This window comes from Sorex araneus, chromosome 6 (genome assembly GCF_027595985.1).
Source record: "Sorex araneus isolate mSorAra2 chromosome 6, mSorAra2.pri, whole genome shotgun sequence".
In the NCBI taxonomy this organism is placed as follows: domain Eukaryota; kingdom Metazoa; phylum Chordata; class Mammalia; order Eulipotyphla; family Soricidae; genus Sorex; species Sorex araneus.
The window spans coordinates 22935211-22951773 of NC_073307.1; the positions used below are offsets into that span (position 1 = coordinate 22935211).

General features: G+C 47.3%; 2 protein-coding genes across 3 annotated transcripts in view; one reads left to right on the plus strand and one right to left on the minus strand.

The window, feature by feature from the left end:
• KDM3B (lysine demethylase 3B) overlaps positions 1–16563 on the minus strand; it is an 84774-nt gene that overhangs the window by 7298 nt on the left and 60913 nt on the right. For both annotated transcript variants that reach the window (XM_055141435.1, XM_055141436.1), the window contains 9 exons: positions 16103–16388; positions 15196–15452; positions 10177–10443; positions 8449–8620; positions 8017–8107; positions 7750–7880; positions 5611–5730; positions 3171–3310; positions 2289–2465 (listed from right to left, as the gene is read on the minus strand). In XM_055141435.1, the coding sequence (XP_054997410.1) occupies positions 2289–2465; positions 3171–3310; positions 5611–5730; positions 7750–7880; positions 8017–8107; positions 8449–8620; positions 10177–10443; positions 15196–15452; positions 16103–16388 (1641 nt within the window). The remainder of the gene's footprint in view (positions 1–2288; positions 2466–3170; positions 3311–5610; positions 5731–7749; positions 7881–8016; positions 8108–8448; positions 8621–10176; positions 10444–15195; positions 15453–16102; positions 16389–16563) is intronic.
• On the plus strand, positions 429–1785 carry LOC105943045 (RNA-binding protein 4B-like). The gene has a single exon (XM_012933017.2). The coding sequence runs from the start codon at positions 757–759 to the stop codon at positions 1363–1365; it is 609 nt and encodes a 202-aa protein (XP_012788471.2). The 5' UTR covers positions 429–756; the 3' UTR covers positions 1366–1785.

Here is a 16563-nt window from a genome sequence, read left to right on the forward strand (position 1 = left end):
TTGGTATGGGTTCGATCCTCAGCATCCCATATGGTCCCAGGAGCACTGCCAGGAGTAATTCTGGAGTGCAGAGCCAGGAGTAACCTGTGAGTATCACTGGGTGTGACCCAAAAAGTCACTGTCATCCCGTTGCTCATCGATTTGTTCGAGTGGGCACCAGTAACGTCTCTCATTGAGAGACTTATTGTTACTGTTTTTGGCATATCCAATATGCATGGGTAGCTTGCCAGGCTCTGCCGTGTGGGCTGGATACTCTCGGTAGCTCGCTGGGCTCTCCAAGAGGGGCGGAGGAATCGAACTTGGGTTGGCCAAGTGAAAGGCAAAAGCCCAACCGCTGTGCTATCGCTCCAGCCCTCCCCAAAAAGTTAAAAAAAATAATATATATTTTTTTAGTTTGTTTTTCTGGGATGCACCTAATGCACTCTATGCTCAGGAGCAACCTCGGCGATGCTTGGGACCATATGTGGTGCCTGGGATCCAACTGGGGACCTTAAATCCCATACTATCTCTCTGGACCCCACATTTGTATTGTGAAATTTCTGGGGTGGACCAGAGAGACAATACAAGGGTTAAAGCTCTGACACTGTGTCATGTTGCACCGGCACTGCATTTGGTCCTCTGAGCACAGAGCAGAAATAGTCCCTGAGCCTTGCTGGGTGTGGCCCCAACACCCCCTCCAGCAAACACATACAAAAATCCCACAAAGATGTGGGTCACGTGCAGCTGTCCACCAGCCGGCTTCAGACTGCGCCCGGGATGGGAGACCAGAGCGGCTGCTACCGGTGCGGGAAGGAGGGGCATTGGTTCAAAGAGTGTCCAGCAGATCGTTTGGGCCGCGTGGCAGACTTTACCGAGCAGTATAACGAACAGTACGGAGCAGTGCGCACGCCTTACACCATGGGCTACGGCGAGTCCATGTACTACAACGACACGTACGGAGCGCTCGACTACTACAAGAGGTACCGGGTTCGCTTGTATGAGGCAGTGGCGGCGGCGGCCGCTTCTGCCTACAACTACGCAGAGCAGTCCATGTCCCACCTGCCTCAAGTCCAGAACACAGCTGTGACCAGTCACCTCAACTCCTCCTCCGTGGATCCCTACGACAGACACCTGTTGCCGAACTCTGGTGCCACAGCCACTTCAGCTGCTATGGCTGCGGCCGCCGCCACCACCTCCTATTATGGAAGGGACAGGAGCCCCCTGCGTCGCACTGCAGCTGTGCTCCCCACAGTTGGCGAGGGCTACGGTTATGGGCCAGAGAGTGAGCTGTCTCAGGCGTCGGCAGCGGCGCAGAATTCCCTGTACGACATGGCCCAGTATGAACGGGAGCAGTATGTGGACCGAGCACGGTACTCAGCCTTTTAAAAACTGGAGGTAGGATAATTGCGGACTGAACCCTTGGGCTGCGGTCATATATGAGAACTTGTTCCACGCGGTCCCCTTTGCCGGGACGTTTCCATTGCTTCATGTTTCAGTAAACAAAGGAGTTTGTGACCAACTATGTTTTCTTTCTTAATTTAATTCTTCTAAGGTGACTTTTCTTTCTTCCTGTTACTAGTCCTGTAGCCTTTCAGTCTGTTCCTCCTAGTCTCGGCCTCTGAGCAGCCCTAGGTAAGGATTATGCTGGTACCCCTTTTCCTGTACAGTGGAGCCCCTCTGATCTGCTTTCCTTAGGAGTTGACCCCTTCTCCCTGCAACACCTCTTTTCCCGTTAAAATGACCATGTAGTGGCAAACAGCCTTCTCTGTTAGCTCTGGCCTCACATTGCGGGTAATCTTCTGAAACTGCTAGGACCATTGGAGTTTGGGTGGGGGGGGTTGTTGTTCTTTTGTTTGTTTGTTTTGTTTTTTTATGTCTGACCTGTGATTGTGAATACAGCATTAGCTGAAATTTAGCCTTGTTTTATTCCCCTCCTCCCACTTTTTTTTTTTTAAATATTTTGACAAATAAACGTTTAACACTTAAAAAAAAAAAAAGATATGGGTCAGAGAGGTGGTTCCATGGACTAAATGCAGGTCCTGGTTCAATCCCTGTCACCATATGGTCCCTAGAAGAGAGTCAGGAGTAACCCCCCCACACCAGAGCTGGTTGTAGTCTCTGGGCACTGTGGCCCCATAAATGAAAAAGAAAATGTAAGCACAGATTAAGAGCAATAACTAATGTTGGAGCACATAGACTAGAGACTAGAGACCAGCGTGGGACAATCTAATGCATGGTTAGTGAAAAAAAAAATGAGAGTTGATTAGTAGCTTATAATTGTTGAGCCTAACCCCTAAGAAGGAACCTACCTGGTGTGGGGCCCCAGCAGGTATGAAGACAGCATCACCCAGAAACTGAACGATGGCCCAGCCTTGTACCCCATATTCTTCATACAGTCGCTTCCGGAGGGTCTGGTCCAGATACCAACTTTGGTCATGAATTGGGTCGTGATCAGGGGGATTCTCTTGACCTTGCTCTTCTCCAACCTAAAACCATAATCAAAATTCAAAGAGAAAAAAAAAATCAATAAAGCATAATGAAAATATGCACAAGGATACAAAAAGTATTTATAGCATAAATTCAACTTGCTTCAGCAATTTCCCTGTTGAACGAAGTTCTGCTTTATTCTAGTTGGCATACTTTATTTTTACTTATTATTATTTTTTTGTTGGACTGGAGCGATAGCACAGCGGGTAGGGCGTTTGCCTTGCATGCGGCCAACCTGGGTTCGATTCCTCCGCCCCTCTTGGAGAGCCCGGCAAGCTACCAGGAGTATCCCGCCTCACGGCAGAGCCTGGCAAGCTACCCGTGGCATATTTGATATGCCAAACACAGTAACAAGTTCCCACAATGGAGACGTTACTGGTGCCCACTCGAGCAAATTGATGAGCAATGGGACGACAGTGCTACAGTGTTACATTTTGTTAATTGGGCCGCAACTAGTGGGGTTCAGGATCACTCCTGGTGGACTTGGGGGACCATCTGAGTTGCCAGAAATGGAACCCAGGTTGGCTATATGTAGGCCAATGCCCTCCCCGCTGTACTATCTCTCTAGCCCCACCCAGTCAACATCATTTAAATCATGCATTTAGCTCTTTGGATTATTTTTCCAAGAGGTCCTTTAATGCCAAGAAATGACATGTAAGAAACCTTTGAATGACTGTGTCAGCACTTCCCACACTCAGGTGTACCTTTCGGAGCAGCTCCCTGATCTTCTCTGCATCCTTGGCTGCATAGATGTGCCACAGAGCACCAGGCTTCTCTTTCCCATCGTGAATCCTCTGCTTTGTCACCTCATCAGCATCTCCCTCGTCAATTGTTTTGAGTACCTCTGAGAAGAACAAAATGGCACTTTCAGTGTAAAAAGTTATTTTAGTACCTCTGCGTGAAGCAAAACTGTTCACTTCAAGCAAGTTTAGTTTAATCTAGGGTAGAATCAAAAAATAAAAAACTTGTATTGTTCAGGGCTGGAGCAATAGCACAGAGGGTAGGGTGTTTGCCTTGCACGCGGCTGACCCAGGTTCAATTCCCAGCATCCCATATGGTCACCTGAGCACTGCCGGGGTAATTCCTGAGTGCAGAGCCAGGAGTAACCCCTGTGCATCGCCAGGTATGAAACCCGCCCCCACAAAAACAGTATTGTTCTAAGCTTCCTTTACAAAGAAAGTGACTCTCTCTCAGTAGGGAGTATTTTGGGGAAGTGATTTTTTTGTTTTGGGGCCAGACAAAGTGGTGCTCTCAGGGACACTTCCTGATTAGGTGCTAAGGGACCATCTGGTGTCAGGGATCAAACCTGGGTCTCCTGGCAGCAAAGAATGCATATGACCTATCAAGCTAGTTCTATGGCCCTGAAGATGGTCTCCTTTGGAATATATTTCTTGGCTCAAATTGAAACTGTATAGCCAGATTTTATTTTATTATTATTATTATTTTTTGCTTTTTGGGTCACACCTCGAGATGCACAGGCTTTACTCCTGGCTCTGCACTCAGGAATCACCCCTGGCGGTGCTCAGGGGACCATAAGGGACGCTGGGAATTGAACCCGGTTCGGCCTTGTGCAAGGCAAAATGCCCTACCCGCTGTGCTATTGCTCCAGCCCCCCAGATTTAATTTTTTTGTGTATTTGTTTTTGGACCACACCCAGCAATGCTCAGGAGTTACTCCTGGTCAGCACTCAAGAATCACTTCTTACGGTGCTTGGGACACCATATGGGATGCTGGGTATCAAATTTGGGTTGGCAGTATGCAAGGCAAGTGTCTTACCCCCTGTCTTTATTCTAGTGATGCTCAAAGCTACTTCCGGTTTAGTCCACAGGGGTCCAGTGAATGGGGGTCATTCCTGGTGGTGCTCAAGACATCAAACCAGGGTTGCCTTATAGAAAGCAAGCACCTTAACCCCTGTATTATCTTTTTGACCTTTGGCTTTTGAAATTAATTAATGATTTTGGGTCATATCCGGCTGTGCTTGGGGCTTACTCCTAGCTCCATGCTCAGGGATGACCTCTTGGCAGGGCTTAGGGAACCATAGAGAGTGCTAGAGATTATTAACATTTATTTGCCTCATTATTAACTCTGTGGCCTAATCAGGTCTTGTATTCAGCCTATAGATTATTATTATTATTATTATTATTATATTATTATTATTATTATTATTATTTTTGCTTTTTGGGTCACACCTGGCGATGCACAGGGGTTACTCCTGGCTCTGCACTCAGAAATTACTCCTGGCGGTGCTCAGGGGACCATATGGGATGCTGGGATTTGAACCCGGGTCGGCCACGTGCAAGGCAAACACCCTACCCGCTGTGCTATGGCTCCAGCCCCTCAGCCTATAGATTATTTCTGCTACAAGCAGAGACTTTGTGTTTACTAAAGATCTTGAAACCCTATAATTCTATGTATTTAAGCCACTAAGCCTAAAGTGTAAGCTTTGCTGGCACGTTAGAAGGGTTAACTTTTGTGTTCTTTTGTGCTCCAAAGTGATAGTACAGCAGGTAAAGTGTTTGCCTTGGATGTGGCCAAGCCAGGTTCAATCCCTGGCATCCCATATGGTCCCCTGAGCACTGCCAGGAATGATTCCTGAGTGCAGAGCCAGGAATAACCCCTGAGCATTGCTGGGAATGACCCAAATAATCCAATAATGACCCAATAATCCCTGAAAATAAAACGGGGCGAGATAGTATAGGAGTTAAGGTGCTTGTGCGACATGTAGCAGACCCCCAGCATTTTATATGATCGCCCCCCCTCCAGCAAGTACAGAGTCAGGACTGGCATTATCTAAGCACCCCCCACCCCTGCCTGCCAAGACCAGTCAGAGAGATAGCTCAATATGCTAGAGCACATGCTTTGTATGTGTGGGACCTTGACTTTGATTCCCCAAACAGCAGTTCCCTAAGTACTGCCGGGTGTTTGTCTTGGTGGCCCCCAACACCATCAAGGCATTAGATACTGCTGGCAAAGCAGTCCTCAAAAAAAAGGAAATGGAAAAGGGAAAAAAAATTACAAGTAGCATCTTGTAGAAGTTCCCTTTGTCTAGTACCATTAACACCCACTGGGCGCCTATTGTGCTTGAGGCTTGGTAATGACTGAAGAGAAGCCCCCCCCTGTAGCACGGAGGCTCGACAGTTGTACCTTCATCGTGAGCGCCCTCCCCAATGGGGATGCCGACGTACACCATCACATTGACGGCATCAGAGACATCTAAGTGAAGGTTTGTCGTGCCGACTCTTCTGTCCTCTGCTGTTATCAAACCTAAAGAGAGAAGGGAGACACGCAAAGTGAAGTCAATGTCCTCTTTCATTCATGGGCCACGTCCAGTGGTAAGGGAAGCTACTACCAGCTCAGCGCATGGGCATCCTGCAGTGTCTGTGGATGAATCTGGGACTCCTGTATGCAAAGCAACACTCTAGCCCCTGCGCTCTCTCCCTGGCCCAAGGCCAAGAGTCTAAAGCCTCCACAGAGACCCATACTTGCCCAAAGATGGTATGCGGTGAGTAACACTGGAGGAGTGAAGTAAACCCCTCTTGTCCACCGGAGAGAACGGGGCTGAGGGGCTTACTGTGCATGCAGCTGGCCCCAGATTCGAGGCACCACCTGTGGTCTGAGAACCAAGCACTGCCGGGGTCACTTCTGCACAGAGCCAGAAAAGTGGCACTACGTGTGGGCCACCCCAGCTCAAGAAATCACTCTTTTTTGCGCCTAGCATTTTATTATTGTTATTATTATTGTTTTGGTTTTGGGGGGGTCACACCTGCAATAACCACTCCTAGTTCTAAGCTCAGTGATCACTCCTGGTGGGGTTTGGGGAACCACAAGGGGTGCCGGGGAATGACCTGGCTCAGTGCATGATGTATTCTCTCTCTGGCCCCTTAATTATCTTGATTTTTTGAATCACATCTAGCAGGGCTTGGGTGTCACTTTTTTTTTTTTTTTTTTTGCCTTTTGGGTCACACCTGCCGATGCACAGGGGTTACTCCTGGCTCTGCACTCAGGAATTACTCCTGGTGGTGCTCAGGGGACCATATGGGATGCTGGGAATCGAACCTGGGTTGGCTGTGTGCAAGGCAAACGCCCTACCCGCTGTGCTATCACTCCAGCCCCGGGTGTCACTTTTTGATGCACTTTTGGTATCACGCAGAGGCAGGGACTGAATTTGGGGTCAGCTGCATGCAAGGCAAGCACCTTAAGCATTGTGTTATCTCTCTGGCCCTCTTCTATTTTAGCAGCGTTGGCTAGGGAACCAGTTACCCCCTCCACCCGCCAGTGAATCCATATATGGGTGTAAGTGACATTCAAATGAAAACTGGCTTTTATAGTGATTCAGGACAGTATTTTTCAACCACTAAGTCCACAGATAATAGTTTTTTTCCTCAAGTTCCAACTTGCCCAGGCAGCCCCCGGTATATCGATTGGTCCACAGGTGTACAAAGATTGACAAATCTTGGTAAACCACTGGCCGGTGGACCAATATGCAGGACAGGGGGCCTGCTACAGGTGTTAAAAAGATTGAAGCACACTGATTTAGGACATTACTGCAATGTCACAAAGAGCTGGTTGAACAGGACGATATGCAGAAGACTGTGACGATTATTCTAGACTCCTATAAACAAACCATCTATTTCTGGGGCAGAAGAGATAGCTCAATGTTGGTGCACATGCTTTGCATGTGGGCGGCCTGGGCTCAATCCCTAGCACTGCACGGTTGCGTGAACATTGGGAGCTGGAGCTTGGAAGAGCCCCTAAGCCCTTCTGGATATGGCAAAGAAAAAAAAAAAGAAAATCATGCTAGTACTGAAGGCAGCTCAACGGGCTGAGCAGATAACTGCTCTGGCATGCTGGAGGCTTAGGCTCGATACCCCGGGCACCGCCAGAAGTGACCACAGAGCAGAGCCACGAGTGAAAAAGAAACTATCTCTTTCAGTGGAACTTTTTAGAGGAAACTTTCGAAAGATCAGAGCAACATAAGCTTATGGACTGAGTGCCCAGAGAAACATGCATATCAATAAAAGGATATGCATATCAATATGATATCAATAAAAGGATATTCAAAGTCATCTAAGACACTATTCATTTCCTCAGTCTCTTTCACTTGATACTTTTTTTGTGCCACACCCAACAGTGCTCAGGGGCAACTCTCATCTCAGGAGTGGCCCCTGACGGTGAATGGGGTACTGTGCGGTGCCGGGGTCAGCCTTAACCCCTGCACTCCCTCTTTATGGGGAAAACGAGAATAAGCCGTCCAGGGTGGCGGTTATAGCCTGCTCCTCATACCGTAGGCATTGTACATCTTGGGGCCGAGATCAGGCCTCACAAAGTAGCTGGGAAGCCTAGAGGCCAGATTGAGCCTGCCATCTCGTTTGGTATATTCCGGCAGAGGGAGGTTCTCCATCAGATCTTCAAACCTACAAAGGGCAGGAAAGATAAACTGTCATCATCGAGAACAAAGCGCAGGGGCCAAGCTCACTTTGTGGTGATTACTCTACAGCCCAGCAAGGCCTCAGTCTGTGAGGAAAAGTCAGCAGGCTGAAATTGACTAACCTTGTTGGCATCATGTCCCGAAAATCTTCCCCAGGAGGCCAGTCCTTGAGTTTGAGCACCATTGGCTGCCCATCTTCTGATCTCAATCTCTCTGCAAGAGAGAAAGATGCAGACACCTGCTGGGCTGGCTGCTCCCGAGCTCCCAGCAACAGCGGCAACTTTTGTGCATCAGAGCCTGTTTCTTTTGGATTTGGGAGCCCCCATCAGTCAGGGCCATGGCACGTGCAGTGCTGTTCCAACAGGCAGTGCAGAGACCCCTCCTCTGGGAGCACAATGCCTTACAGGAGCACAGGCTTAACTGCAGGCCTGCTCTGGAACTGTGTGACTGCCACACACGACCCTGTGGGTTACAGGGCAGAACGATCCAGGAGCAGAAGCGGGGGTACAGGCGCTCATTTCCCAAGCTGCTGAACTAGGCATCAGTATACTTACTGCAGATGATCTCAAAGCCATCCCAGAAATCCCGAACTTTCACATCGGAAATGATAGCACAGTTCCTGCAGTTCACCAAGTCCACGTCCTGGTCTCCGAATTCCTGGCTGAATGCTTCTGGCTTCCATAGTTCAGACTTAAGTTTTTTATGGACCCCTGAAACCAGCACAGGCTGTGGAGACAAAAAGATTCCCAAATGGAGCCCAATCTGAAAATACTTTTAGTTCAGAAGTAAGGAGCAGAGTAGGGGGTGGTCTATTCCCCTCGATGATTTGTTTACCAATGTTTATTACTATTCTCAGACTCATAATCTATGAATTTCAAGATGTCAGCTAAGTCAAACAAATGACTTCTATGAATATACTTGGTTCCCAACTTGAGGGCCATGCAACAGAATCACCTCAGGCACCCTAGAAAGGATAAAGAGCTGATAATCCTTTGGGACTACTACTTCACATACAAATGAAAAACTTTCATGACAATTCCGCAACTTGTCCCTTCCTCTAGCATTTGCTAAACTAAAAATCTGGCAGTGTTATATTGGCTCCAGTCCAGTCCACAGAGCTTGTGTGGCTTTGAAATGGTCTTTTACCCAAGAGAGTACCACCTTCTTCCACCCACCCTCACCTCATCCTGTATCACACTTAATGACACCTTTAAGGTGTCATTAACATAAGGTGTCATTAACACCAGATCACCACCTAACAAAAAATTTAACTGTCTTTTTAAGAACACAGAGTTAGGGGCTACAGCAATAGTACAGCAGGTAAAAAACTTGTCTTGCATGTGGCCAACCTGGGTTCGATCCCCGGTACCCCATATGGTTCCCAAGCTTGCCCCCTGCCCCCCAAAAGTAAACATAAAAAAAAAACCAGGGAAAAAAATCCAAAACACACAGCTGTATAGTTTAGAAATAAAAATATCTACAATGTAGCACTGTAGCACTGTAGTCCTGTTCATCCATTTGAGCGGGCACCAGTAACCCAGTAACATCTCCATTATGAGACTTCTTGTAACTGTTTTCGACATATCGAATATGCCACGGGTAGCTTGTCAGGCTCTGCCATTCGGGCGAGATACTCTCGGTAGCTTGCTGGGCTCTTCAAGAGGGATGGAAGAATCGAACCCAGGTCGGCCACGTGCAAGGCAAACACCCTATCCGCTGTGCTATTGCTCCAGTCCAATCTACAATGTATTTTGAGGAATCTTCTGTTTTTAAAAAAATCAAAACAGGCTCGGAGACAGCTGAATAGGCCTTGTACATAGGAGGCCCAGTTTGACCCCAGCGCTGCACTGGTTACTCCAGTACTGCCAGGAGTGACCCCCATGCACCACCAAGTGTGGCCCAAAAAAGCAAACCAAAATAACAACACAAACCAAAACAAAACAAAAACCACATCCCCGCAAAGGCCCCAACACAAAGGAGCAAAACTATCTACAATAAACTGACTAAGCCTTGGGGCCAGATTAGCACAGCCAAGGAGGCACTTCCCCTTTATACGGCCAGCCTGGGTTTGATCCCTGGAATAAGCCCTAAGCATTGTCAGGTATAGCCCCCAAACCAAATACCACCATCCGACCCCCCACCCCCCCAACCTGTGCCCCCAAACTCAACCATGTCCAAATCTTGGTGTCAAAAGACCTCCCAAAGAAAATGGCAAATATACTGGTAGTTGTGGTGGGCAAGCAGGTGACAGTCCCGCCTGGAAAGTGCTTACTCTTGCTTACCTGGCCTTGCTTCCAACACTCCCGGAAGATCTTCCAATTGTTTTTGTTGCTGGGGTCATGGAGACACAGCAATCTCCCGTCACAGAGCCAGGAGTGAGAAGTGTGGGGATCCAGCACATTTAACCCCATCACCATCTCCTTCACCTCCTTTTGGGTATCAGTTAAGTTACAGGCCCGTTTTGCAGCATCTGAGGTTTTCTTATTTTCTACCACCGAGGCAATGATGTGGTCAAGGAAATTAGGTAGACTGGTCTTGTTCTTTGCTCCCTGCCAAATACAAATCCATCATGGTAAGCTTGACGGAAGCACTATGAGAACAGCACTCAAAACACCGCGACAAGAAGTTTGGATCTATCTGATTAAACTTAAAAGTTACTGAGAACCTCCTAGAATGATTTCTCTCGTGTGGGAGATATAGAGAAAGACAGCAGGGGAAAAACAAATGCCCAAAGGCAACAGAAGTGAAGAACAAGAGAAGAGGTCTTTAGTAGGAGGCACATGTAGCATGCGTGAGGGGAGCACTGCCACTATGACAATGGTGGAGGAAGTGTCACTCTGGGGACTGTTAGGCATGAAACTGAGTCAGCAACAGTACTTTAAACCACAGTGCCTAAAAGAGAAAAAAGTGCCTGCCACAGAGGCAGGCTCGGGTGAGGTGTGAGGGAAACTGAAACTGGTACAGGAAAATGGACATCGGTAAAGAAATTGGTGTTGGAATATTATATGCCTGAAAATCATGAATGGCTTTGTAAATCCTGGTGCCTCAATTTGGAAAAAAAAAAAAGTTACTGAGATCTTTTGTAATTGGAGGGGGTATTAAGTTAGTACCTTAACACTTCCTAAACTGAATTATCTTACAGCAAGGAAAGAAAAAAAGAATCTCACTTAAGAGTGACTAGAAGCCCAAGATGTAGCTTGCATTCATTCTATTTAGCAGATGCATCTAGACTTCTGGGATCGTAAATGCAGTAACTGGGTAAAAAAGATCACTGAGCAGGATTTGACTCCTCAGTGATACAGACCCCGGCCTGCATGTGTTAAGACTGTGGGTTGATTTCCAGCACCACAACAAAAACAAAAGGAAGTGTCTCACGAGAGCGAGCATTGCTCGTGGTGCAGCTGTCTGTGTAGAAAGTAAAATCTGGGGAAATGTAGCCACAAGACCTGTGACTAGGATCACCCAAAAGCACAAATCATCGGAAGAAGCTGGGCGATGATGATTTGTGACGGAAACCTAGTCAAAGAACAGGACAAAAACATCCTAAATGGTTACCTGAAGGGTAACATTGGTTTGTCCTTCTTCCCTTGCCACAAGGAGTTTAGGTTTAAGTGCTCTGGAGACACTCCCATTCCTTTGTTTATCTGTAAACTCTTCTCTGCACCCTCCTTCCCAACCAGTTAATCACCTTTTCCCTAATCAGATTCTGTTATCTTGTAAGATCAGATCCTTCTAAGGACTCTGAACTTGTATTGTAAGTTAGTTGTCTTTTGCATAGTTTACCTTAAAGCAATGTCCTTTCTGTATGGACACAGGAAGACAGTTAATATTATGCTTTGTAACTTGGGAGTTGATTGACTCCAATAATGTTTACTACTGGGCATCTGCTTTCTCAACTAAGTTGCCCTTAGTTCCTAGCACCCCAAAAGCAGGGTCCTGACGAGGGACGGAATTGACCCAGGGCAAGCTGTGAGCTACCCTGGCATCAAAATGGGCCAGGCCAAAGCGCCACAATACTCAACTATAAGTTGAGAGCATGGTCATAGACATGCTGTCATGATCCAAAAGTAAAGAGACTAGGACCCGGCTGGGGTTAGGAAGATTAACCTGGCCTGAGGACTGTGGTCTGGAATGTATAGTGAATGTCCTCAGGAAGAACCAAACTTTAAGCTTATTATCTCTTACTGTGCTCAGACAGAATGACATTGCTAGAAACATTAGACTATGTAAGTGGATTACTAGCTGAGGAAAGGAGAAAGGGACACACCCTTGTTTGGATCCCACCTTTGAGCAGATTTAATCTCCTTTTGTCCTTGAGGAGTGGTTTTACCTCTTTGCTGATGTATTAATGTTCCGACCCACCTTTCAGTTACCACTCTATGTGATTGCTATATAAACTAAGACTGTAGGAGAAGGGAGAAGACACAGAAGTAGGGGGAACACACAGAAGCATGGGAGAACACAAAGAAGCACGGGAGAAGACACAGAAGCAGAGCTCAAGGCGAAAGAAGTGAGACTGAGCGGGACTTGGGAAAGAGAAGCAGAAGGGTGAAGAGGGAGAAGCAGAACGGGAACGGAGGTTCGAATAAACTGCAATTGATACGACCAGCCTGGCACTTGTTCCTTCCTTCGCTTGCCCATCTCCATTAGCCCCCCCCATTAGCCTCCCCAGGGTGGGGGAAGCGGCGTGAGACTACTGACCTCGGACAGCGGGAGAGATAGAGCGCCCCCGCCGCTGGCCCCTTTCGTGAACACACAGTTAGCCAGAGAGTATTACCCCAACACTGAAGATGCAGAACCCAAATCTATGATCACTGGCACCAATTATGAATTTGAAATAGGCTTTTATCCCCTAACCCATGAAAATAGGGAATAATTTTTTTTTTTTTTTTGCTTTTTGGATCACGCCCAATGATGCTCAGTGGTGACTCCTGGTTCTGCACTCAGGAATTACTCCTGGCAGTGCTTGGGGGACCTGCTGTACTATCGCTCTGGCCCTGGGGGATAATAATGTTATTGAACCAGAAGCTTATGTAGGAAGAAATGGAATATTGACAAGAGTCTGCCTTTTGGGGGCCTGTTACATCTCTGAAGTCATCCCTGAGAACACAGCGATCTATGACGCAGACGAGTGTCCAAAGCCCCAGACACTAACACTGAGTTTCCTAATGAAAATCATACCAGACTACCACACATGAAAAAGACCCTAAAGTGGGCCTGAGAGATAGTGCAGCGGGGAAGGCATGCAAGCACCTGGCATGTGGCTGACATAGACTCGATCTCCAGCATCCCATATGGTCCCCCAAGCTCACCAGGAGTGATTCCTGAGTGCAGAGCCAGGAGTAACACCTTAGCACCTCTAGGTGTGGCCCCAAAACAAAAAAACAAACAAAAGGACTGTGAACAACTCCAGTTAAGAACTAAAATGACATGGGGCTGGAGTGCGATAGCACAGCGGGTAGGGCGTTTGCCTTGCACGCAGCTGACCCGGATTCGAATCCCAGCATCCCATATGGTCCCCTGAGCACCACCAGGAGTGATTCCTGAGTGTATGAGCCAGGAGTAACCCCTGTGCATCGCCAGGTGTGACCCAAAAAGAAAAAAAAAAAAAAGAACTAAGATGACATTTGTCTATGACCATAATCTTTTGGAAGGGAGGGCTGCAGTGTTTATGCACTCTCAATAGCAGTTTACAGAATAAACCATGTGGACTTTATTTTGCAAAATTTAGTTAGGAAAGTAATGGATTTTCATTCTATCTACTGCAATTTATTTATTTACTGTGCAAAGAGAGACAGTGAATGCAGAGGGAAGAGATGAGAGGGAGGAGGGAGAGAGGGGAGGAGAGGAAAGGGGAGGAATAGAGAGAGATGCCCACTATAATTTACATAAAATGTATTGTTTTCCTATCTCCTTATTCTTTCCTGATAATTTAGGCTTATTCTTTTGTTATATGTAAAATGTTTGCCACAGTTTCAGTTATGTAAAAGACTGAGGGAGCCCCGGTCTGCTGCCTGGGCCCACTTCCTCCCGGGCACCCACGGGCATCCAGCAAGCACGACAAAGGGTTGGAGTTATGCATTTCTGTTTGTTTTGGGCCACACCTGGCTTCGCTGGAGGTTTACTGCTGGCTTGTGTAAATGACATATACTGTACTATTTCTATGCCCTAGAGTTATTTTTCTGGCCAGCATGTTTGCAAGATACATAATATTTCAACTTTATTCATATAGTGTTTTTAAATCAGGACAACCAATAAAGGGAGTGTACCAGAGTATCAGGAGGAATTTTATATCTTGGGAGGTTTCTTCTGAGCCCCAAACCCTGATTTTCCTATGATCCCAAGAATCTCTTATCTGTGGGACTGGAGAGGTAGTACAGCGGGTAGGGCGCAGTGGGTAGCTGCAATGGCCAACCTGGATTTAATGTGACATCCCATATGGTCCCCTGAGTCCACCAGGAATGATCTTGGAAACAGAGGCAGGAGTAAACCCTGAACACTGCTGGATGTCACCCCCAGCACCCTCCATGAAAGACTATAAAGGGGAAAGGGAAAAAACCAAGGGGGTCTTTACAATTAAAGTGCAGTAATTCTATACAGAAAGCCAAGCTAGAGGAAGCTGATGAGATGAGAGGATTGTGACTACACTGACATCACATGGAAAGGATCTGTTAATTGAAAGGAAATAGGAGCAAGGGAGGTCCTAAATGACTAAGCAACTGGAAGACAGAAGATGTTACTGACCAAGAGCAAAACAGGCAGAAGACAAGAAGTATGGTCTTTGACATGTTAGGTTTGAGACCGAGAACTCAATATTAATGTACTGCCTCCATAAAAACTTTGTTTTGCTTTGCCTTTGAGCTGCACCCAGCAGTGCTCAGGGGCTTTCCTTGTCTCTGCTCAGGAGAGACCAATGACAGTGCTCAGTAGACCATATGTAGTGTGAGGAGTTCGAACCAGGGTGGGTGGCATGCAGGCAAGTGCATCATTAACCCCCGAACTATCTCTCTGGCCCCCAAACACTTTTTAAAATGCCAAGTATATAAAGAGACCGATGCATTAACTTTGCTACAAATGAACAAGAAACTTCCATGCATGTCTCAATTTCAATTGACTTGCCAACAGCAAAGAAAGTGCCTACGTAAAGCACTATAAACACTGGCAATGTTAATGCCAATGATACCTTGTTAGCTACACAATGTCGAGAACACAAGTCACCAGTGTACCTTCCAACCCGGAACCATCTGACAGTTCTTCCATGGAAAAGCAACAAAGGCTAGAGCTGTAGAGTGGACACTTACTGCTGAGGATGAAGAGAAGACGGGAGGGAAGGGTATGCCTGTGTCCAAGGGGGTCTGAGGAAGTTTTCCGGGCCCAGAGTGAAGGAGGTCTCGAAGGCTAGAGCCTTCGGTTTTGTTGTTGGAGGCAGTGGGTCCCAGTAACAGACTGTTAAAAAGCTTTGGAGTCAACGGAGAGACTTTTGCAGCAGAGTTGAATGAGTCCAGCCCAAAGGGTGAATGAGACTCTTTATTGAGCACCGACCTCAGGGACCCTGCTTCTGCAAGAAAACAACCGGGAACTGCATCAGGCACAACAATCCCAGCAGGCAAGATGCCCCTCCCCCTGCCCCAAACTACGTCTGGGCTGAGCTGGTGAGCCATGACTATGCCAGGCCTCATGGCCAAGGAGAAATCCCTATCTCTTTCTCTCAGTTCCAAGTCAGACATCAGACCTCCTTTTGTTTCCATCCATCTTTTGTACCCCTCTTTCTAAGACAGTGTTTCTTCAGCGGGTCTCCGCAACACCTGTACTGGAATCGCTGGAGTGTGTGTGACAAGAGATTCTGGGGCTTCCTCTAAGGAACCTCACTTAATAGATGCAGTGGGGCACAGGAACCTAAATATTCAACAACTCCCCAGGTGATTCTCGTGCCCCCCAAAATCTACATCTAGTCCTCAACTCTGGCTGCACCACATCGGTTAGAGAGCTGGTTCTGACTAAAGATATCCAGGGAAAAGCCAGGTCTGTGCCTCCGGAACGAAGCCTCACTCCTATGAAGAAGCTGGAAGAGATTCACTCTATGCGACCAGCCAGAGAAAGCAAGCGGCAGATCTGATAAATGCGGATGGTGACGTGTGAATCCGAGGAATCCCAGAATAACTCCGATGTTCCACCCACAGGCAAGGCCGAGGCTGGTATGCAGCTCACCTTTCGTTTCTTCTTTAGCCTTCTGCGTGGCTAAATCTGCCAACCAGTGCAGGGCAGAGGAGGGTGGGGCTGTATCAGGGCAAGGAGGCCTGATGGCTTTCGGCTCACTGCTGCTATTGGCCGCCGAGCTGTCTGCTTTCAGAGGCTCCTCAGACCTGATGTCAGTGCTGTCGGCTTTGGGAACGTGGTCAGGCTCTGGAGTCGCTACCGCAGCTCCTCCTCCTCCTCCGCCCGAGAAGGTGGTGGTTTCATTTCCAGAAGAGGCACTAGGGTTTATGCTAGGAAGCTAAACGCACAGAAGGCCAACATAGTTACATTTTTTTCTTTTTCCACACCACATCTGTGAAATCTAATATGCATTCTATACTTACAATACCTCTAAATTCACACTGGCCAGAAGGCTGTTTTTGGGGTAGGAAAGAATATAAATAAACGATACTAGATTTTGTGGAAAGAGCAGC

Bases quoted from the DNA above. Each gene is read 5' to 3' on its own strand.
- LOC105943045 (XM_012933017.2), top strand. From the start codon at position 757: ATGGGAGACCAGAGCGGCTGCTACCGGTGCGGGAAGGAGGGGCATTGG.